The sequence below is a fragment of the Peromyscus leucopus genome, chromosome 23, assembly GCF_004664715.2.
Source record: "Peromyscus leucopus breed LL Stock chromosome 23, UCI_PerLeu_2.1, whole genome shotgun sequence".
Taxonomy (NCBI): Eukaryota; Metazoa; Chordata; class Mammalia; order Rodentia; family Cricetidae; genus Peromyscus; species Peromyscus leucopus.
This window is the reverse complement of record NC_051082.1, coordinates 43,765,847-43,790,241: the sequence shown is the minus strand read 5'-3', so window position 1 is coordinate 43,790,241 and position 24,395 is coordinate 43,765,847. Positions and strand designations below refer to the sequence as shown.

The 24,395-nt window shown below is 36.4% G+C and overlaps 1 protein-coding gene across 1 annotated transcript in view; it reads left to right on the top strand.

Moving 5' to 3' along the window:
* Nucleotides 1-7,982: 7,982 nt before the first annotated feature.
* The window catches only part of LOC114707550 (vomeronasal type-2 receptor 116-like), a 48,783-nt gene continuing 32,370 nt past the window's right edge, over nt 7,983-24,395 (top strand). The window contains exons 1-5 of the mRNA XM_037198541.1: nt 7,983-8,028; nt 10,594-10,651; nt 19,304-19,595; nt 19,964-20,770; nt 21,513-21,740. Coding sequence (XP_037054436.1) covers nt 7,983-8,028; nt 10,594-10,651; nt 19,304-19,595; nt 19,964-20,770; nt 21,513-21,740 — 1,431 coding nt within the window. The remainder of the gene's footprint in view (nt 8,029-10,593; nt 10,652-19,303; nt 19,596-19,963; nt 20,771-21,512; nt 21,741-24,395) is intronic.

Below are 24,395 nucleotides of genomic sequence, written 5' to 3'. Positions count from 1 at the left end.
TTCTGAGATTGGAGGGATGTTAATCTGAGTATTCCATTGTTGCAACAAGTCTCGACCCCACAGGTTCATAGTTATGTTAGCCACATATGGTTTTAATTTTCCTCTCTGTCCTTCTGGACCTATACATTCGAGCCATCTTGCACTCTGTTTCACCTGAGATAATGTCCCAATTCCTAACAGTTGAACGTTTACCTCCTGAAGAGGCCAAGTTGGATGCCAAAATTCTGGTGCAATTATGGTAACGTCCGCACCTGTGTCTACCAGACCAGACAACAAAACACCATTTATTTTTATTGTTAATTTTGGTCTTTGTTCATTAATAGAAGTTTGCCAAAAAATTTTCTTTATGTTTTCTCCTGAATTTTCTATTCTCTCTGTTTCATCTTCCTGACCAGCATGATTTATTCCAATAGGCATTTGGTTATTTAATCGCTCTCCAGAGCAGGCATTTCCTCTATGGCTGCAGGAAAGGTTTGAACTGGATTTGCACTGGGGGCCTGCCTGAGGCCCCTCTGGGAGTTTCCCGAAGACTGAGGCAAAGGATTACCCTGTCTGTCCTTTGTTGATCTACATTCGTTGGTCCAGTGTTTTCCCTTACCACACCTTCTGCATACTCCAGAAGGAAGGGGCCTTCTGTTGCCATTGTTCCTTGAAGAAACATTGTTTCTGGGAATGACCTGTCTACAGTCCCTTTTCAAATGTCCTTGCTTTCCACATCCAAAACATCTAACACTCCTCAAACCTTTTGAAATTACTTCTCCTACCCATGTATCATCATGCTCATCAGCTTCAACATTAATTGTTTCTCTAATCCAATCTTCCATAGGTGCAGAACTTGCCCTTAATGGCCTGATTATTCTTTTGCATGCTGCATTCGCATTCTCAAAGGCCAAAGATTCAATTATTGCCTTACTAGCTTCTGAATCCGAGACCATTCTCTTTACTGCTGAAGCCAGTCTTTGTAAAAAATCTGTAAAAGACTCTTTTGGGCCTTGCTTCACCTTTGTAAATGACTCAGATTTTTTTCCTGGTTCCTCAACTTTGTCCCATGCATTCAAGGCTGCCGTTCGACATAAAATTAGGGTTTGGACATCATATAAACATTGTGTTTGTGCTGAAGCATATTGGCCTTCGCCCATAAGCTGATCCTGGCAAACTTGTATTCCTCTATCCCTCCATTGTTTTTCTATGTTTTTAGCCTCCTCCTTAAACCAAGTCAGAAATTGAAGTCTCTGGCTGGGTTCCAGAACACCTTGTGCCAGGTCCCGCCAGTCCTGTGGTACTATCCTATTATATGTTGACCAAGAGTTTAACATTTGCTTTACATATGGGGAATGCATGCCATAAGATACTATTGCCTCCTTAAACCTTTTTAAATCCAACATTTCAATTGGAGCCCAATTATTTTGTGTAGCCATTTGATCAGGCATCTGCTGTACGGTTACAGGATAAATTAAGGGTGACTGTGTGAAAACAGGCTTTCTTTCTGCAACCTTATGATCCCGACTTGAAACAACTTCACTGTTAATTTCTTCTGTCTGAATTTTTACAGGTTTAGCAAGTTCTTCTAAAGCTGTTATCCTGGCACTTAAATTGACTATCTTTTTAAATATTAAAATGTGGATTATTATAGTGATAAGGTGCATAATTCCACCAATACTAATATTATATAGTTGTTCCATTGCCAGACTGCCTAAAATTTCGAACAAAAACCAATTTTCTTCCAATGTACACATAAAACCCATTTTTTTTTGATGTGGAAAAAATTCTCTTTTAGATAGTTTCCTTTAAAATATCTGATATGTTATGACTTACCAAATCTGCGTAGAACAGTAGAAATCCGAGGGGATTTTCAAAGCAGCCACCTAGTGTCCCAGGTGTAAATCCAAAGAGAAAGAGAGAGAGAGAGAGAGAGAGAGAGAGAGAGAGAGAGAGAGAGAGCGCAAGAAAGCGTAGCTGGCTAAAGTTTAAATGCAGCCACGTGTTCCCTCTTGTGCCGAATCAAGGCTTGGGTCTGGCTTCCTTAAGCTCCGACCACGTGCGTTGGCTTTACAGGCAGGGCCCTGTTCGGCAGGGCAACTCTGAGTTGTTTGTAGCACCGGCTTTAAGCAAGCAGGATTTAAGCAAGCAGCTCACCGATAGTCCAGCCTGAGGTCAAGCAGAACTAGACCCAGGCTAAGGACTAAGAAGCCGATCGCCGCCGGCCGCCACGTGCCGCCGCCGCTGCCGCTGCCGCCGCCGCCGCGGGCCGCCTGCCGCCCTTGCGGGAAAGCGGACCTGCCGCCAAGCCAAGCAGTTTTTAATGGATTCTTGTCACGTTGGGCGCCAGATGTTGATGTAACCAACCGTCTTATTAAATAAGAAACACAGAAACAATGTAAAAGAGAAAGCCAAGAGGTCAGAGCTCAGAGCTAAATCTCACCCTTCCTTCTGCTGTCCCAGCTTCGCGAAAAGAGACCTACTTCCTGTCGGTTAGTTTTTTTAAAGTATGTTGTTCTGCCTTCTCATTGGTTGTAAACCCAAACACATGACTGCCTCGTCACCGTCTGAATGTACAGCCCCCTAGGTCTTAAAGGTATATGTCTCCAATGCTGACTGTATCCCTGAACACACAGAGATCTTATGGGATTAAAGGCGTGTGCCACCACCGCCACACTCTTGCTATGGCTCTAATAGCTCTGACCCTGAACACACAGAGATCTTGTGGGATTAAAGGCGTGTGCCACCACCGCCACACTCTTGCTATGGCTCTAATAGCTCTGACCACCAGACAACTTTATTTATTAACATACAATCAAAATAATATTTCAGTACAATTAGATTACCACCACAATGTTTGGTTATTTTTGTTTTGTCATTAAAAAGGTTGGTTAATTTGAGTGCCAAGATAGATGTTTTAGAAAAACTTGTTAAAATAAATCATAGAGAAATTCATACTCAGACAGAAGAATTTAAAGGTGAACCTATATCAGCATTGAATTATGTTACAAAGAAACAGCCTAAGGTTTTCAAATAGCTAACATTAATCTATCAGGTAACCTTACAGGAACTACCAAATGCTCAAGGCTGTGTTGAGCTAATTGGACTCCTGTGCAAATGTTAGATTTAAGAAGATTTAAAGAAGCTATATGGTTTTTTAGTTGAATGCCATTTTTTTGATGGTAAGAATACCTTGATGACTCCAGATTATATCAAGCACACATTCTCCACTTGCAACGAAGATGTTAAACTCATGTTCCACTTGTAAAAGAATTATCCATCAGGACTGGAAAGATTTGTATACAGCTGTCCTAGTGGCTGATCCACAGTTACAATGGAGAACCTTGTAGAAAGAGGAGGCTAAGACTATAGAACAATGAGGTTGGGCTAGAGAGATGGAAATTTCCCCAAATCAACTTCTTGGGGAAGGTGATTTTGCTGACATACAAAGACAATCTTTATATGATGATCACAGCCTAATTTTATGCCAAATGGCAGCTCTGAACGCTTGACACACAATTGAAGAAGATGGGAAAAAATTGAGTCATTTATAAAAGTTATACAGGGACCAAAAAAACCTTCACAGGTATCATACAAAGGCTATCTTCAGCATTAAATAGAATGATACCAAAAAAGAAGCTAGACAGATAACAATTGAGTCTCTGACTTTTGAGGATGTTAATGCAGCACACAAAAGGATAATTTGACCATTAAAGGCAAGATCAGCCCCCATGGAGAAATGGATTCAAGATACAATTAATATTGAATCTCATGACCATGATGATACTTGGATAGGAGAGATGACTTCCAGAGGTTTGAGGAAAAATAAACATATCAGATGCTTTAATTGCAGTAAACAAGGTCACCAAAAAAAGGGACTGTATACAAGGAGTTCCTAGGAACAATGTTTCTTCAAGAACAATGGCAACAGAGCTCCTCTCTTCTGGATTTTGAAGTAGGTGTGGTAAAGAAAACTTTGAACTAAAGAATGTAGATCAACAAGGGACAAAGAAGGTAATCCTTTGACTTTGTTGTTGAAAACTCCCTGAGGGGCCTCTTGCAGGCCTCTATGGCAAATTCAGTTCAGTCCTTTCCTTCCATTGTAGAAGAAAGCCCTTTCCAGAGCAATTAAATAATCACATGCCTATTGCAAGAAAAGTACTGCACAAGGTGATAGAACAGCTATAGTAGAGAGAACAAAAAATTCAGGAGAAACCATAAAGTGAGTTTTGGGAGCTTCTATAAATGAACAAATACCAAAATTAAAAGTATGAATAAATGTCCTCCTAATTGAAGGTCTTGTAGACAAAGGTGTGGATGTAACAAGATTTGCACCATCATTTTGCCATCCAAATTATTCTCTTCAGGAGGTAAATTGTCAGCTGTTAGGCACTAGAACATTATCCCATGTGAAACAGAGTGCAAGATTGGTCAAATGTACAAGGCCAGAAGACAAGAAAGGAAAATAAAGCCATATGTGGCTAATATAGCTATGACGTTATGGGGCCATGGTTTATTACAACAATGGAATACCCAGATTAGCATTCTTCCAATCGCAGAAGCAAACCATAAACTAACACATGTTTTTGAGAGAAATATTAGGAGGTATTATAAAGAGCAGTCACTGGTCATCTAGATGTACAAGAACAGGGAGCAACAACTGTTGATATTTCAAAGACACCCACAAGCTCTACTTTTAAAATGGTTAACAGACAAGCCTGTATGGGTTCAGCAATGGCCTTTAACAACAGAGAAACTGTGGGCTTTAGAAGAGCTGATACAACAGCAGCTAAATGCTCAGCACATTTAAGAATCCACCAGCATTTGGAATTTTCCTGTATTTGTTTTTAAAAAGAAATCTGGAAACTGGAGAATGATAACAGAAGTAACATCAAATAACAAGGATATTCAGCCAATGGGCTCTCTGCAATCTGGAATTCATTTGCCTACTTTATTACATAAATGATGGTCTCTTATAGTTATTGGTTTAAAAGAACGTTTCTTCTCAATAGCTTTAAAAGAAAAGGACAGAGACTGATTTGAATTCATGGTGTCAACTTATAATAATTATCAGCTGGCTAAGAGATATCAATGGAGGGTTCTCCCAAGGGGATGTTAAATAGCCCAACCCTATGCAAATATTTTGTACAACATCCATTGGACATAATATGTAAACAATTTCATAAATCTATAATTTTTCATTACTAGCTGATTCAAATCAGATAACTTAGAAAGAATGTTGGAAGAAGTAAAGAAAATTTTGCCTTAAGTGGACATTACAATTTGCTCCTGAAAAATATACAAAGAGGAGATTCTATTTATTATTTAGGATATAAAGTAGATCTACAAAAAATTAGACCCCAAAATGTGCAAATCAGGTGAGGTTAATTATGGACACTTAATGACTTTCAAAGAATATTAGGAGACGTTTCCCATCTATGAACTATTATTGAAGTGAAAAATGATGAACTGAGACATTTGTTCAAAACCTTAGAAGGTGACAAGGACTTAAATAGCCCAAGAGAATTATCTGCTGAAGCTGAGATAGAATTGGCTTGGTGAGAAAGAAAGTACAGGAGGGACATGTGGATTGTGTGGATCCAAAGCTTGATTGCATTTTGGTTATGTTAACCTATAAGCATTCTCCTACAGGAATTTTAATGCAGAGGGAAGATATTATATTGAAATGGATATTTCTACCAAATAAACAGAGTAAAAAATGTAAAACTTATGTGGAAAAGATCTGTGGCTTGATTTTTTATTTTATAATTTAATTTAATTTTACATATCAGCCACGGATTCCCTTGTTCTCCTCACTCCCACCCCTTCTCCACCTTCCTCCCAGCCCACCCCTCATTCCCATCTCCTCCAGGGCAAAGACTCCACTGGGGATTGATTTTTAACCTGGTAGATTCAGTCCAGGCAGGTCCAGTCCCCTCCTCCCAGGCTGAGCCAAGTGTCCCTGTATAAGCCCCAGGTTCCAAACAGCCAGCTCATGCCCTGAGGACAGGTCCCAGTCCCACTGCCTGGCTGCCTCCCAAACAGATCATGTGGACATGTGAATCACGAGGTTCCAAAGCCTGATGGCATTTTGGTTATGTTACCTTCTAAGCATTCTCCTACAGGAATTTTAATGCAGAGGGAAGATATAATATTGTAATGGATATTTTTACCAAATAAACAGAGTAAAAAAGTAAAACTTATGTGGAAAAGATCTGTGACTTGATTTTAAAAGCAAAATTAAGACTTTGTCAATTAGCAGGAATAGACTAAGCAGATATTGTGGTACCTTTAACTAAGGATGACATTGATAAATTATAGGCAGTAAATTAACCTTGGCAAAGAGCTTGCGGTAATTTTTTTTGGAGAGATTAACAGCAAATAGCCCCAAATTGATAGAATTCAACTCATAAAGAGAGCTAACTCATTTTCTCATTTTGTGTCTTCTGTACATGCTGTTTTACTCTGTCATGACCCTAAATATTTTCATTATGCAGAGTGAATGTTTTCTGTTTAATGATGTTAATCTCTTTACCAATGACAGGAGCTTTGTCACAATATGTGACTGCATCTTAACTCCCCAGGTTGGACTTAAGATCAAGAAATTCCTTATTTATTTTTGTTAGTTACCTTTGTGAATTGTGTTCAGTGGGGTTTGATAATTTTTATCCCCTCAATCTAGGGACTCTAGATCTAAGCCCATCTTCATCAGCCTAAATTTCTGCCCTACTTTTCAAACAACAAGTAAATAAGTCTTGTCCACCTATGTCTGGGTTGCTTGGTAATCCCATGGAAAATAGCTGAGGTACTGGGGATATCAAACCTAAGAAAATCCACACTATTTCTCTCTGAGCAAGTATCAAACACCAGCAGTTCCTGAGCTGGTGGAAGGACTTTATTGCTACCTCCTTCTCAATACAGGGATTTGTTCACTCTTGTGTTTGTACTAGGTTTGTGCATGCTGTTGCACTTAATGTGAATTCATATGCTCACCTGGGATGAGCGAGCTGTAGTTGGAATAGGCTGGGAGGCAAATAGAGAAGGGAGAGGAAGAAGGCTAAATGACTTTCAGGATCTGTGCCAACTTCAAAAGAAATGTATAAAAATATAAATATATAAAAGTCAATAAGTCAATGTATAAATATGTAAAATTAGTTCATATGGAAAATTTCCATTTGATGGAAGGCTCCTCTGAAGAGTAACAGACCACTTAACAAAAACTGTAATACCTGCCATGAGAAACACATTGCTGAGTTATTCAGTTTTGTATTCAGACTTCTAAAATACCAGAATTTAAGCCCCTGCTACTTGAAAGAGCATGCACTTTGGAAATAGTGCTAGAGACTCATGAGTTAAAACTATTTTGAAAATCTCCTTCCTGATTTCTTGCTTCAGTATAAGAGAAGTTATCTAAAGTTCAAAGGCAAAAATGATAAGTAATTCTTTTAGTAGAAGAAATAGTCTTCCCATGGAACATCACACACCTTTAAGGAAAGCAGTGGAAACAGGACAAATTTAAAATGGAATAAGGTATCTATAATGTGGCAGAATAGTGTTCCAACAATGTGCATAGTGTAGTGGTATAAGATTTGGAGAGGAATCAGTAAAATCTAAGCTCCTGTGATAATAGTCTAGGCAAACCCATTCTTTTTATAAGCTAATAAAAAACTAATGACAATTTAGATACAGTCTAACTAAAGATCTTTGTTCTGCATCACTATTTCTAAGTTTTTTCTCATCTCAATGTCCATTTTGTTCAAATTTCCAGTTCTTTTTACCTGCAATGAAAATGTAAGTTGTTTCAATTTCTGTAATATTGACATATGAACTGCAATTTAAACATATGTTGGCAGATCAAAGGAAGGGATCTTAAGTCCTACTGCTAATATGAAAATCCAAGTACCAGAAAATAAATTAATAATTGAGAATAAAAATATATATCGGTAATACAGAAGAATGGTATGGCTTGTTTTAAATTACCCAGGAGAATGTTTGCTGAAAATATGTCGCACCAGCCCAATACCAAACAAAACATGAGTGTTGTAAAACGTGAGAAATCTGTTCTCCCACAGATCACGAATACAGGAATTCAAACTGGCATGCTTACATTCTGAAACTCTGAATAAAAGTGATTACGTTTTTCTGCAATCAGGTCATTAAATATCAGCAGTCCTCAACTCCATGTTCTCTGTCTGGGCTATTGGTCTTTCTAGCCACATAAGGTCCAACAATAATGGCCTTATACACACTGATCACCTCATAAAATAACCATTTTTCAATCCGGAGTCTTAGATATTAGTGCTTAGAGGCTTAACTGAGCCTTCTGGGAGATACAAGTCTAGAGTCATTTATAACCTTTTTTAATATAATGAAACTGCAGGCCTCTGTGACACTCATAAATGACATTGTTGCATTCAGAACTTGTTCCTTAATACATAGCAGTTGTATAGTGGATGTGTGAGGCAGTGCTTGGGTTAGAAGCTAGATGATACATTCAACTTTGCCACTTAGGGTCTGTAAAATGGTAGAATGGAACCCATGTGAAGCTATGGGTGAGATGTTAGGTATATGTGTGCATGATAATGTTTTCAGACTTTATATTTACAATTATTGAACTTTCTGCTCTTCATATAAACTTCATTTAAAGTATTCTGAATGAACATTTTATGCATGTTGAATGGAGCATATAAGCTCTCATTTAATTAACTAATTAATTAAGGAAAATGGAGGGGGTGTTTTCAGTACTCCATGTTCAAAGAAAAGCAAAAATAGTTGCTGAATCTCTTTCTCTTAATGTAGGGGGTATCAGGATTTTATATTAAATGAATGATTCAACATTGAAAAGAACAAACAATAGCACAATAGGTCAGAGTTCAAAAAGTGAACAGAAAAACCAATCTCATCATTGATTAAACCACTGATTTAGAATTCATGAATTCAGGCTGTTGGTTTCCCAGGATTGAGACAAAAAAAAAAAAAAACATTTCGGAGTATAGAAAGACATGGAAGAAATATTGGTCATGCAAGATTTGTAAAAATAAATAAAAAATGTTTTTAGATTCCTCCAGGACATTGGCAAGTTACATTGGCAATTTTAAAAGTTTTAAAGAGCAGTATGAACTACTGCTTTTCACTGGCCATTCTGTCTGGCACATTTTTTCAAAGATGTTTCTCATTTCATCTCCCTTGACATCTTCCCTTGCAAGGTGTTTGCATCATCCTGAGTCGCTGTTTCATGTAACTTTTGTGGTAGATAGCTCTGGACAAGTCTATTCAAGAAGTGTCATCCCTGGGGTCTTGCTGTCTGTCCTATTAGATGAAATCATGGGGCCTGTGGTTAAAGAAGATCCCAAATGTCTTCTGAAGCTTGTTTTTATCTTGAATGTCAGGTCTCAAATGGAAAGTCTCAGAGAAGAAAGGTTTTCAAATTCTCCATGGAGTGTAGATGGAACATGTTAAAAAGTGTATGTCACCAACAATATTACAAACTTTTGTTCCCCCCAAAGAAGAGCTCTATATGTATCTGCTGAACACATTGGGATCCCTGTCCTCCATGATTACAGTGTGGTAGACACTTCTATTTTATAATGGTCTCTTTGATTTTTCTTTTCTGGCTCCTGCAGTCTCTTGTTCCTTTGTTCTCCTTTGATGTTTCTCAATGCCATTCAAAAACACAACATCATTTATATCAAGATGGAAATGTGCTGATTGCTGTACTTGTTCCAGTTTTTTTATGCTTTTAACAGCACAACAAATGATTTCAGAAGTAAAAAACAGAGTATGTACCAGTAAGTACTTTTAAAATGTATGTCTTTTCATTATTTAGATTTTATTATCTCAAGTAAATTTGAATTCACAAGAATTTGTTTTTTGTTTTCCCATTCTGACGTTCCCTCTCTTATACTCATAAAACTCTTTTTCAGGTATATCTTCCTGTTCCCTTTTTTTCTTTTCCCAAATAAAAAAGTTTGTTTTAATTAATGTTATTTTACCCATTTGATACTCTGAATCTCTCTATGTTCCTCTGCAGTGCCTTTATCTGTCCAACGGTGGGACATTTTCATGGCTTTCTATGCAGATGGAATATCCTACAATTTGACTCATTGTTTTGGACCATTTTCAAGGGTAGTTGTACTCCTTTGAGAAGAAATGATGGCATTCATTTCAGTGACTACAGAGTCCTTATGTGATGGTAGAGTGACAGGGACTACCTGTGGTAGCTACTGCTGATTAGCAAGTCAGAATATGAGAATTTGGAGTTCGGTCCTCTTCTGTTCCATTGCTTTCAAAACGAGTTACAATTATTTTATTTTACAATACAATTCAGTTTTACATATAAGCCACAGATTCCCTTGCTCTCCCCCCTCCCCCCCCTCTCCTCTTCCCCCCAGCACACCCTCCATTCCCACCTCCTCCAGGGCAAATCCTCCCCCGAGTTCTGAGATCAACCTGGTAGACTCAGTTCAGGCAGGTCCAGTCCCCAGGGTTTAAACAGCTAACTCATGCAATGAGCACAGGACCCGGTCCCACTGCCTGGATGCCTCCCAAACAGATCAAGCCAATCAACTGTCTCACACAATTTTTTATCTATAATTTTAATTATTATTCTTTTAGATTCTGTCAATTGTGTACCTTTTGCTCCATATCATTCCTATGTTTGTAATTATTTACAGTTGGTACAGATGTATTCTGAGGTCACATAGATAGATGTTGATGGTGACCTCAGAGGGTACTATCTCAGTTAGTTTTGTAAAGATTAGAGGACAGTCGCAGTCAAGTTAATAGAAGATCTTTGACTCTGCTGAAGGGAAATGCCTACACATAATTCTTTGTAAATGAAGTAAGATCTATTTTATTCCATGCATACATTTCTGTGGCTGTAAGATTCATGGGATCTGAAATGGAGGATGATAGCTTATACTAATTTTTAACACAATATTATAAAATGGAAATGCAGAAGCAAAGTTCAGGTAGAGAGTCAGAATCAGAGTATAGACAATAAGGAGTGACGATGAATTGAGGTCCTTGTGATATGATTGTGTTTTTATTGAAAGCCAGATGAAGTGCTTAGACTTCATCACAGGGAATATAGCGTAGGAGAAATAATCAGAGGGGAAAAGTTGATAGATATTATGTTTTGACAACTTATCCTGAAACAGATGAAGCAAATATGGTGACAGATATCCATTTACAGGAGTGTATCAATGTGACTACATGAAGAAAGTGGGTTTATTTTGTTTTACCCTCTTACTTTATTTTCCTCATATTTTGATTGGATGTACATGGGTATGTCCTTCATAATCATAAGAAAAAGAACATAGAATGTGTGACCAGGAATATAACTCATTACAGTAATTTTTATGCATTATTATATAAATTTATTTTACTTTCATGTGATTCTAATTTTAAAAATGATATTTAAACAGGATATATATAAATATATATCCATAAATAGTGATACATTTGTATATATACGTATATATACAGACATACACATATGTATATTTTTTCAATTTTATGTACATTTATATATGTATTTCAAGGAAATATATGTCCTTTCAGATTAATTCTGGTTATGAATATGAGCAGGACACCTAGTTTCCTGGTAAGGTACATTTTAAAGTCTTTTTGTGAATGGACGATAATATCCCCTCTAAGTGATAACAAACAGACAATCTTTCTACTCATGTGTGAGCATCATTTTTTCACATTTACTTCAATGTACAATTGACATGACAAGTCAAATGCAATTCTAACAATACAATAATGAGTGTATTTGTTGTGTTCAGAACATGAAACAAATGCATATTTCTCACCTTCCCCCTTGAGCCCTCCTTGTTACTTAGCTTCTCTGTGTCTGTGGCTTGTAGCATTGTTAACCTTTATGGCTAATATATACTTATAAGCTAACACAAACCATGTTTGTTTTCCTGGGTCCAGGTTACCACACTCAGGATGATCTTTTCTAGTTCCATCTCTCTGTCAATCAATTTCATAATGTTTCTGCTTTTAACAGACAAAAAATACTCTGTTGTGTTAATGTATCTCATTTTCTTAATCTGTTGTTCAGTTTAAGGACATCTAGGTTGTTTCCAATTCATAGCTACTATGAATTAAACTTCTGAGAACATAGTTAACCAAGTGTCCTTGTCATATGGTGTAGGATCTTGGGGTATATTTCCAGGAGTGTTATAGGTGAGTCTTGGAGTAGATCTATTCCCAATTTTTGAGAAACCACCATAATGATTTTCAAAATGGTTGTACAAGTTTGTACTCCAACAAGCAATGGAGCAATTCCCCTTGCTCTACATCCTTACCAGCTTGAGCTATCAGTTGAGTTTTTGATCTTAGCTATTCTGAAAAGTTTAAGATAGAATACTAGCATTGTTTTGATATTAATTTTTCTAATGGCTAAACATATTTCAAATTTTTAAGTGATTCCCACTCAGTTGAGATTCATCTGTTGAGAATTTTCTATTGAGATTGTACCCCATTTTAATTGAATATATTTTTTTTATATTTAGTTTTCTGAGTTTTTAAAATATAGTTTGGATATCAGCCCTCTATAAGATATGGGGTTTGTGAAGATATTTTCCCATTCTGTAGGCAGCCATTTTGTCCTTTTGACAGTGTCCTTTGCCTTACAGAAAGTTTTCAGTTTCCGGAGAATATATTCATTGATGATTTGGAGTTCATAATGTCTCTATTTAGTTGCTTAATTCCCAATAAAGAGGTTTCATGTTAAAGGACATAACATGTGCTTTGTGATTATTCTAAAAATTCTCACAATGTTATATTCATTTCAAGTATCTAAAACTTCTTCAGATTGAATGCTTTTGACATTAGTGTACCATCTAAAGAACAGAAAGCAAATGATTTATCCCATTTATGGTGTTCTGACGATTTTTTTTTTTGCTGTAAAGAATATTTTATTCATTATTTTTGTAGTTGAATCTTCATTTTGTGCAGGTCTTTCTTTTGTTAGCTGAGGCTAATTTGTGTGACATTGGCATTATCTTCTGTAAGTTCTTGCCTACACCAATACCCTGACAATTATTAGGTCTGTGTATTCTATAACTTTTAGTGTTTCATTTTAAAGCTAAAGACTGTGATCCATTTTGAATTGACTTCTATAAAAGGATAATGGTCTAATCTCAATGCCCTGTATGTTGATGCCCAGACTGTCAGCTCTATTTATTGTATAGGATGTGTTTCCTCAACTGCTTATTTCTGCCTCCTTTGTTAAAAGAAACAGTTGGTTGTTTCTTTGGTGTTTAAAGGATATCACAACTATCTAGATGTAAGTACCACCTTACAACAATATAATTGCTATCAAAAAGAAATCTAACCATAAGTATGTGAAAGTCTGTTGGCAAAGACAAATCATTATTTTCTGCAGGTGGGCATGAAAATGTATAGAGATGTTATGGAAATCATTTTGGAGGCCCATCAAATACTTGAAATTACATATGGGACATTTATTCTACTTCTGACCTCATTTTCAGACAAGTCTTCATCCTGTCTTAGAGATTTTCTTTCACTGCAAATGAGGTTCTCATCATTATTTTGTTTTTTTGTTGTAGCTCTATTGTTTTGTAATTTTTAATCACTTTTAAAATTTATTTTTTCAGCATACATTTATATTTATTTCAACATGTTTACATAACTAGATACACATTTCTTCAAAATATTAGCCATTTCTTTCTGATGAGAAACTTCTATTTTCTTTTCTAGATCTTCAAATGCATGGGTTTGTGTATTTTTGTGTATGTGTGTTGAATTTGTGCATTATATGATGTAGCATAAATACTTTAAGTTCCAGAAAACAGCTTTCAAATTATATGAATATTATTTTATTTTTCTATTTACATATATTATCTGTAACATTATTATTCTAGGTAATAAAGTTTATTTTACCAGGATTGCATTATAGTTACTATTTGTGAATTATTGTTCAGTGAATTTTTTACCTTTCACTTTACACGTTTGCAAGTATACATATACTTCTGTGAGTATCTGATGTAGAGGATCAATATAAATCTCACAGTTAAGTATATCAAAACCACATGTCTTGATTTGTATTCTAGAATCCATCAGAAGTAGGTTCTAATTCAAGTAAAGAATGGACTTGTAAGTGGGTGATAGCAAGCAGACAAAGAGCAAATGCTTCCTTCTCCCTTTTCCTTGTACAGGTGTCCATCAGAATTAGATCTGCATTAAAGGTGTGTCTTTCTGCCTCAAGGTCTTGATTAAGGAAATATCTATAATATCTGGATTAAAAGGGTGCTTTCTGACCTCTAAGACTGAGATTATATTTAGTCAAGTTGGTAAACAAGAAAAACCATCACAACTCCACCCCTTGCTAAATTGACATACAATCATATTTCCTTTTTCTGTGATTCATTTCCAAATAAAAACCCTATGAGACATAGGAGGTTTAACAAATAAATTTGCTATCTATTGTGAGAATATTCTTTCTGTGGGGAGGTCTCAAGTAATGTCTATCCCTTCTCTTTAAATTCTCATTGACTCCAAGTTTTATTCTCATCAATGTTCACCATACAGAATCCATGAATTCATAAGGTTATTTACAGAAAATGAGGATGGTTTTTCTGATGAGAATGTGGGTGACCCAGATATAGTCTCAGTGAAAATTCTCTACTCACTATGTATTAAGATATTTTATCATTACAATTTTTAAAGGTATATTAATATTTAAGTTGTCTTGGTTTGTTCATTTGGGTCTAACAGCATTGAAAGTAGTAGTTTGTTGTGTTTTACTTTTTTGGATAAAATCACCATGTTGTATCTTCAAGCACGTATTTGTTCATTTATTTTTAATCAGGTTTCCTGGTGAAAAATATCCACATAATCATTAAAATAATTATTACTGCATATGCATTCATAAATTGTACATATATATCACATTTAAAAGCACAGATATAACGTTTTTGTATAAGGAGATAGGATAACATTGTGATATGAATAACATATCCTTCTATAGAAACAATAATATCTTAAATAAAATTGATTCCAATAAGAGATATGAACCATATTGTAGAAATAAAGTTGATGTAAGAATCAGGAAATATCATTTTGATCTGAATTGTATGATTCTCTACATCTTTGACTTAAAAGTAGACATTAAGTTTATATGTAAAACCTCAGGTTAATTGTTTCAAAGAACTGTTCAGTAACATAGACATTTTTATTTATTTTACCTATGCAGTCATATTGATTAAATAAGTATTTGAATTTAGTATTAATTTGTAATTTTAGTATTACTATGAACAAAATGAATGAAGTCAAATTCCTCAGTTTTAGTTTATAAAAGCATTGACTTTTAATCATTTTGTTATAAAATACATGATATGAACAACAAACGATAATTCCATATGAGTAATCTCTGCATACATAACACAAAAGACAGATTCTAATAAACTAAGATTTTTTTATGATTAATGCATGTTGAGTTTAAATTTTTATCACTTTCATGTAAAAGGAAAACTTAACATAGCAATCTTTAATAAACATGTTGTTAGTCTGGGCAGACACAAAAGCAGACACTCAGAGAATAAAGCAGCATGAAGGGCAAAGGACATTTTATCTCAGTTGGAGGAAAATTGGCTTGGATTTACCAGTCAGAATTAGCAGTGAGACCCTGTTGAGCCTACTATAGTAGAGCTTTTCTGGCAGAAGCTTACCTCTCATTGGCACCAATCTTATGAGTGTCTGTTGGTATCTGTGTATTTCCATTATGTGTCTTTAGGAGCCAGTAAATATATCAGGTAAAGCCTATTCATGTTAAAGCAAAACAAAACGAAAACAAAACATTAAGAATTACAAAAAAAATCTTAGAGGTCTGTTGTTTTCTGAATGTCCAAAATCTGCCAGCAGGGCATTCAAGGTTCTTGTGAAGTCCACTTTTTTTGGGAGGTAAGACCATAGTTAAGGGATATAAAAAGAGGCTGGCAGATGAGGGAAAATATAAAAAGTAGGGAAAAAACCCAGAGGGTTTGATTCATGTATGTAGGCTATTAAACCATAAGAAGCTCACTCATTCTGCTCTTCATTGTATGGCTCTAAGAAAGGAAAACATGATGGCACTGGTAGAAATAAATGTTGGTCAATGACTAAAGATTCCACCAAGGAACTGTACAGCTTATAAACACCTTCAGCAACAGTAGGATACAAGATCAACTAAAAAAAAATCAGTAGCCCTACTATATACAACGGACAAAGAAGCTGAGAAGGAAATCAGAGATACATCACCCTTTACAATAGCCACAAATGACATAAAATACCTTGGGGTAACACTAACCAAGCAAGTGAAGGACCTATATGACAGGAACTTTAAGAACCTGAAAAAGAAATTGAAGAAGATGTCAGAAAATGGAAAGATCTCTCATGCTCATGGATAGGCAGGACCAACATAGTAAAAATGGCAATTTTACCAAAACCAATTTACAGATTCAATGCAATCCCCATCAAAATACCAACACAATTCTTCACAGACCTGGAAAGAATAATACTCAACTTCATATGGAAAAACAAAAAACCCAGGATAGCCAAAAGAATCCTGTACAACAAAACAACCTCTGGAGTCATCACAATCCCTGACTTCAAGCTCTACTATAGAGTTACAGTAATAAAAACAGCTTGGTATTGGCATAAAAACCGACATGTGGACCAATGGAATCGAATTGAAGACCCTGAAATTAACACACAAACCTATGAACATATAATTTTTGACAAAGAAGACAAAAGGGTACAATGGAAAAAAGAAAGCATCTTCAACAAATGGTGCTGGCATAACTGGATATCAACGTGTAGAAGGCTGCAAATAGATCCATATCTGTCACCGTGCACAAAACTGAAGTCCAAGTGGATCAAGGACCTCAACATAAATCCAGCTACTCTGAACCTGCTAGAAGAGAAAGTAGGAAGGAGTCTTGAACGCATTGGCATAGGAGATCACTTCCTAAATATAACACCAGTAGCACAGGCACTGAGAGAAACAATCAATCAATGGGACCTCTTGAAACTGAGAAGCTTTTGTAGAGCAAAGGATACAGTCAACAAGGCAAAGTGACAGCCTACAGAATGGGAAAAGATCTTCACCGACCCCACATCTGACAGAGGACTGATATCCAGAATATATAAGGAACTCAAGAAATTAGACCTCAAAACGACCAACAGTCCAATTAAGAAATGGGCTATAGAACTATACAGAATTCTCAATAGAGGAAACTCAAATGGCTGAAAGACATTTAAGGAATTGCTCAACATCCCTAATCATCAGGGAAATGCAAATCAAAACAACTATGAGATACCACCTTATGCCTGTCAAAATGGCTAAGATCAAAAACACTGAAGACACCTTATTCTAGAGAGGATGTGGAATTAGGGGAACTCTCCTCCACTGCTGGTGGGAATGCAAGCTTGTACAACCACTTTGGAAATCAATATGGCACTTTCTTAGAAATTGGGAATCAATCTCCCCCAAGATCCAGCTATACCACTCTTGGGCATATACCCAAGAAATGCTCAATCATACCACAAGAGCACTTGCTCAGCTATGTTCATATCAGCATTGTTTGTAATAGTCAAAACCTGGAAACAACCTAGATGTCCTTCAACTGAAGAATGGATAAATAAATTGTGGCACATATACACAATGGAATACTACTCAGCAGAGAAAAACAATGACATCATGAGGTTTGCAGGCAAATGGATGGATCTAGAAAAAAATCATCCTGAGTGAGGTAACCCAGACTCAGAAAGACAAATATGGTATGTACTCACTCATAGGAGGATACTAGATGTGGAAAAAGGATGAATGGACTGCTACTCACATCCCCAGTGAGGTTACCTGGAAAACAGAATCCCAAGAAAGACACGAGGATTGCCCAATGATGGAGACATGGCTGAGATCTAAATGAACAACCTGGACATGAGTGGGAGTAATGAAGGGCGAGGGTCAAGGGAAAGAGAGCCTGTGGGAGTGGAAGATCCCAGCTGGATCAAGAACAGAGAGGGAGAACAAGGAATAGGAGACCATGGTAAATGAAGACCACATGAGAAAAGGAAGAAACAAAGTGCTAGAGAGGCCCACAGCAATCCACAAAGATACCCCCACAATAGACTTCTGGCAATGGTTGAGAGGCAGCTGGAACTGACCTACTCTGGTAATGGGATGGCCAAACACCCTAATAGTTGGATGCGAGAAACCCCATCCAAGGACTGAGGGATCTGGATGCAGAGATCCATGACTAGGCCCTGGGTGGAGCTCTGGGAGTCTAATTAGCGAGATAGAGCAGGGTTTATATGAGCGAGAATTGTTGAAACCAAGGTTGGATAAAGCACAGGGACAAATAGCCAAACGAATGGAAACACATGAACTATGAACCAAAGGCTGAGGGGCCCCCAACTGGTTCAGGCCCTCTGAATAAGTGAGACAGTTGATTGGCTTGATCTGTTTGGGAGGCATCCAGGCAGTGGGACCGGGTCCTGGGCTCATTGCATGAGTTGGCTGTTTGAAACCTGGGACTTATGCAGGGACGCTTGGCTCGGTCTGGGAGGAGGGGACTGGACTTGCCTGAACTGAGTCAACCAGGTTGATCTCAGTCCTCAGGGGAGGCTTTGCCCTGGAGGAGGTAGAAATGGGGGTGGGTTGGGGGGAAGTGGAGGGGGGCAAGTGGGGGAGAACAAGGGAATCCATGGCTGATATGTAGAACTGAATGGTATTGTAAAATAAAAGGAAAAAAAAGTTTGTCAATGACATGCGCTTGGTTGGGGGACTCTCAGGCCCTCCTCCCCCGCCCCGGTTCAGATCCAAATGTTGCTTTGGGGTTGATGCATGCAAAACAGTCAGGCATACCCATAATCATCATTGATTTTAAGTAGAACAACTGAAATGCTGCCGTCTTTCCCTTTATGTACAGACAGAGTGAATGTGTTGTGGGGGTCCATGGGGTTTTATAGTACACATTAGGGGAGGCTTAAAGGATGGAAGTTGCCATCTGCTGGTTAAAGTATCAAAGAATTAGGGGTGTTTGTATGTGTTTCTATTTACCAGAAGATTGCATGGGTAATATCAGTTCAAGTCAGCTTTCTGTTCCGAAATTTTATACACATCTGAGGCTTTTAGATAATTAAATCACCACTTAATATATACTCTGGCATTAAATTACAACCATTACCAGGACAACAAAAATTATTGTTTATAGATAAATAACACAGAAGATATGAGAGCCATTGCATCATACTGGTAGACAGTATGATATGAGTCCCATTCATAAATAATGATAATCCCTCTCTGTAGGTACAAGGTGAGGAGCTACCAGCATTCTTTGGCATTCAGATTCGCCATTGAGGAGATCAACAGAAACACTCACATTTTACCAAACACGTCTCTAGGATTTCATCTCTATAATGTCCCTAACAATCAAGGGACTACTCTTCTGGGAGCTTTTGCTTGCCTCACAGGATTTCAAAATGTGCGTCCTAATTATGAATGTAGAAGTGAGAAGAAGACTGCTGCTTTACTTACAGGAGCATCATGGGCAACATCTGCACTTATTGGGAGACTGCTGAATCTCTACAAATATCCACAGGTGAGGGACGTGGCTGTGAGTGAACAAGAAACTTGCATTAAACTGCAGACATTTCAGATGTTTTCAAATGTAAGGAAGTGAGGTTGAGTCATTCATCTATTAAATAAAATAAATCAGACATCTGGTAATGTAGCCCCATATACTTTGTTTGAGACAGAGAAGAAGAAGAGGTTGAATCCTACAGCAGGTGTTTAGAAAATTCTGTGTCTTGTGAGGAATTTTCTGTAATTGTCTTAAGAAACAAAATGGGAGTTTATAACACCATGAGCATATGTTAGATTATTCCAATCCAACGTGCCACCCTTGCTTTAAGATTATGTTCTATGTTAATGTCTTTACTCATGTTTCCTGTCTGAAATTTCCTTCAGCTTACTTTTGGGCCATTTGACACTATCCTGAATGACAGAAGCCAGTTCTCTTCTCTCTATCAGACAGCACCCAAGGACATATCTCTTTCACATGGCATTGTCATTTTGATGGTTCATTTCAGCTGGACCTGGGTGGGACTGGTTCTCATGGATGACCACAAAGGGGCTGAGAGTCTATCAGACTTGAGAAGAGAGATGGACAGGTACAGAGTGTGTTTAGCTTTTGTAGAAATGATTCCAGATATCCCAATTTCTTCCTACTATGAACCTTCCATAAAAACTCTCCTGCAGATACTGAAATCATCTGCAAATGTGGTTATCATTTATGGTGACCATGAATCATTACATGGTGCAATTATGATTATAGCAGCACATGTATTGAACAGGAAAGTCTGGGTCCTGAATTCACAATGGGATGAAACTTCTCTTACTAATTCTCTCATATTTGATACATTCCATGGGAGTCTCATTTTTGCACATCACCACACTGAGGTTTCTGATTTTAGGAAGTTTATCCAGACATACAATCCTTCCAAATACCCAGAGGACTATTTTCTTGCTAAGTTCTGGAACACATACTTCAATTGCTCTTTTTCTGTACCTGATTGTCAAATTTTGGGTAACTGTCTACCCAATGCATCTTTGGATATGTTGCCTAAAAATGTTTGGGAAATGGATATGACTGAAGAGAGTTACAATTTATATAATTCTGTATATGCTGTGGCTCACAGTCTCCATGAGATGACACTCAAACAAGTACAAATTCAACACCATGGAAATGGGGAGGTATATACCTTCCCTTGGGAGGTAATTTCTCTTCTTGTATATTTTATCAAAAGCACCGTGACATATTGAGATTTAATAAAAGCATTATGAAAATGATTGTACACTGTGGCAGATTTTGCCAAAATGCACCTGAGAGACTCTATGTAATTTATCATCTAGACGTCCTTACAAAAGCATGTATCATTGTTCATGATGACTGGATGGCATTAACATGGTTAAAATGTGTCTATGTCATATCTACTTTGTGTTACAATTAACCTCCAAAATTTCTCATGATAATATACTCAATTGAAACTCAAATATCTCTAAGTACATTTCATAATAGAACTAGAGTCTAAATTTTCAAATGCTACTAGATCTTTATACTTCACATTATTTAGCTAAGATTATGTTACCTAACTTATCACTTTAATACATTGTGGACATAAAATCTCTGTTTACAAACTGAAAATTTGAGTAGATTACTTAAATATTTGGATGTGACGATCACGTAAAACTGTGGACATTTTCTTGAATCAACATTCATTAATTAAATCTTTCTGTTTGCTTGTTATTGTGTGTGTGTCATATCTTTATTTGCAACTAACTGGCAGTATAGAAACATGATATATTCATTTTTGGTCTTCATCCATTAAAATGTGGATAGCTTATTATAGCTTGCAATTTAAGCTAGAGATTTATGTTAATGAGACCCATTGCTTTATCAAGTTCCATTGAAATTTTCTGGGAATTATTTAATCATCAGATTATGCATCTCTTTTAGCTTCACCCCTTTCTCAAGAATATCCATTTTAAAAATGGTGCTGGAAATATTGTGGTTTTGGATTCACAAAGGAAATTAGATGCAGAATATGATATTATCAATATCTGGAATTTTCCACAGAGCCTCAGAAAAAAGATGAAAGTTGGAACATTTTCTCCAAAAGCTCCAGAAGGGCAGGAACTGTTTCTGTCTGACCATATGATACAATGGGCTACAGTATTTACAGAGGTGCACTGGATCTTATCTCATTGTTTTGATCTCTATGTCAATAAACATTTGTTTGTGGATGTAATGATCGTTGTTTCCTTACTTAGTGCCCTTCTTAATGTACAAAAATAATGTCATATGAGGAAGATTCTGTTGCCTTATTCTGAGAAATGGAATTGTTTATTTTTCCATACTTTATTCTATGGGCACTAATTTGCAGTTATAAATAGTGTCTATTTATTAAGATTTAATCCCTGCACTGAAACCAACTGACAAAAAGCATTAATTAAAGCTGCCAGATTAGGAAATATCAGTGCATGGGTATTTTGATTTCAGGCACCTGGCAACACCCATTATCATGGAGGACACATATGCATTGGTTAATTACTTGTCTTGCTGCTGAAAAGGAAGCAGTTTCTCTATGCATCACAACATACCTTAAGAACATAGATTTTACTTGTGTCACATTTGGGGTGAGCATTCAATAATAATTCAGGCAATCATGTTGGCAAGAGCCTGAGAATGTGATTCACGTTGTATCTTCAGTCAAGAAGTAGATAGAGGTGAACACTGCTCTTCAACTTCCTTTTTGTTTTTCTTCCAGTCCTTAGCAACAGCCAATGAAATGTTGCTAACTAATTATAGAATATATCTTCCTATTTCAAGTGCCGTAACAAGATCATCTCTCATAGAAAGTCACAAAGATTAGTTTATATGATAATTCTGAATCCTGTCAAGTTGATAAATGTAAATTAAGCAACACCATTGGGAAACAAATTTGCTCACTCCAGCTGTGAGGAAGTACATAATAGGATCAGTGTGATGTTACAGTTGCCCACTTTGATATGTACTCAGTAAACCAACATCTTATTTTTCTTATTTTTATAATAAATATAAAAACTTTCTATGTCATTGTTCAATATGGAAAAACAACAGTTTTATTGTTTTAAAACAATATACTCCTGAGTGTTTTCTCTTCTATATTTACTTCCTAGCTTCCTTATTCTGTGTGCAGTGAGAACTGTGTTCCAGGATTCAGAAAATCTCCCCAGGAGGGCAAGACTGTCTGCTGCTATGATTGCATGCCTTGTCCAGCTAATGAGATTTCCAATGAGACAGGTAAGTGTCAGACTCACTGGGAGAATTTCTCACCTCTAAAGAATCTTCTGCAAAGGCTAAGCAGATTGAAACATTCTGTGAAGGAACATTTGAGATAAGTCCCCTTCTTCTTTCAGCTAGAATAAAAATGTTTTGGTTCATTTTTATCCTCATTTTAATTGATGTTCTGGCCATTGAAACTCATATTTGATGTTATTGATCCTCTATAGCCATTGTTGCAGAGTTGTTTAAGAGAACAACTTTACCCATCACAGAGTAGTCTGCTTTATTTCACCATGACATTTAACATACACACACTAACACACATATGCAGGCACACACTCATGTGCACATGCTCAAACTTTATAAATTACTGACATTTCTTGTATTTCAAATCATATTTATCTCATAGTTGGCACATCATCAAGGTTTGGATCCTTATGGCCCTTAGTTGCATAATTTCAGTCATGGTTCTAGGTTCATTAGAGGTGTTAGAAATGTATTTAACTTACACATGGACATATTTAGAAGTGTTTCATTTTTATAATTTTTCACTTTGTTTTATCTGTGACTGTATTGCCTGCATTCATATATGTGTACCATGTACTTGCTTGGTGCAACTCAATGTTAAATGTAGCATCAGATCACTTGTAGGTTGAGTCACAGGTAACATGACCCACCCTGTAAGTGCTTGCAGTGTAACCCAGGTCCTCCTTAAGAGTAACAGGTATGCTGTTAACATCTTGTGAAACTAGTTGAAATGGCACATCAATACTTTTCATTAATGATAGTGTTGTGAATAATCCAGGTATAGATACACACCCTTGTTCTTAGAACAAGTCAGGACACTGAATATGAAGGACCATCTTTTCCAGGCAAAGGTGGATATAGTAGAGGATTCTTATGTCAAAATATATCCAAGAAACATAAAACAGGCATGAGACAGTTGAAAGCAGTGAATATATGAGGACATATACTCACAATGTTTAGTGTGTATAGAAACTTAAAGAGGATTCCTCAACTCCATCATTTATATCAAATGAGTTGCTTTGTATAATAGCTGGAATTCTTTGAATGACATAATGGTTTTCCTGAACACTCAGATGTTTTAATATTAATTCATAAAATTTAAAACATTCAAATTTTTTGGTGACTTTAATTTGCCTAATTTTAAAATATGCATATTGAGACTGACTGTACAGACACTTCAAAACTTAATGTGCAAAGAGGCTTTGAGTACATGGAACCACAGTGTGTTATGCACATGTTAGTTATATTCATTTGAGTAAACAAGAAATATCAAGTATTGCATGACTGCAGTTTAATGAGACACTTTAGTAAGAAAGAAAAAACACTAAAACATAAGTGCTAAATATTTCAAAACAGTGAATCCTGTACTTCAAAACCTACATAATAAGGTGAATCTATCTTCAAAAGAATCACTTTAAATGTCTAAAATAATATTTGTCATGACTGATATACCCTGTACATTTACTAAAGAAGATATATGATTGTGCTTATAAAGCATTCATGCTTTGTTAGAAATGGATAGATGTAAGCACATGGGATATAGAAAAA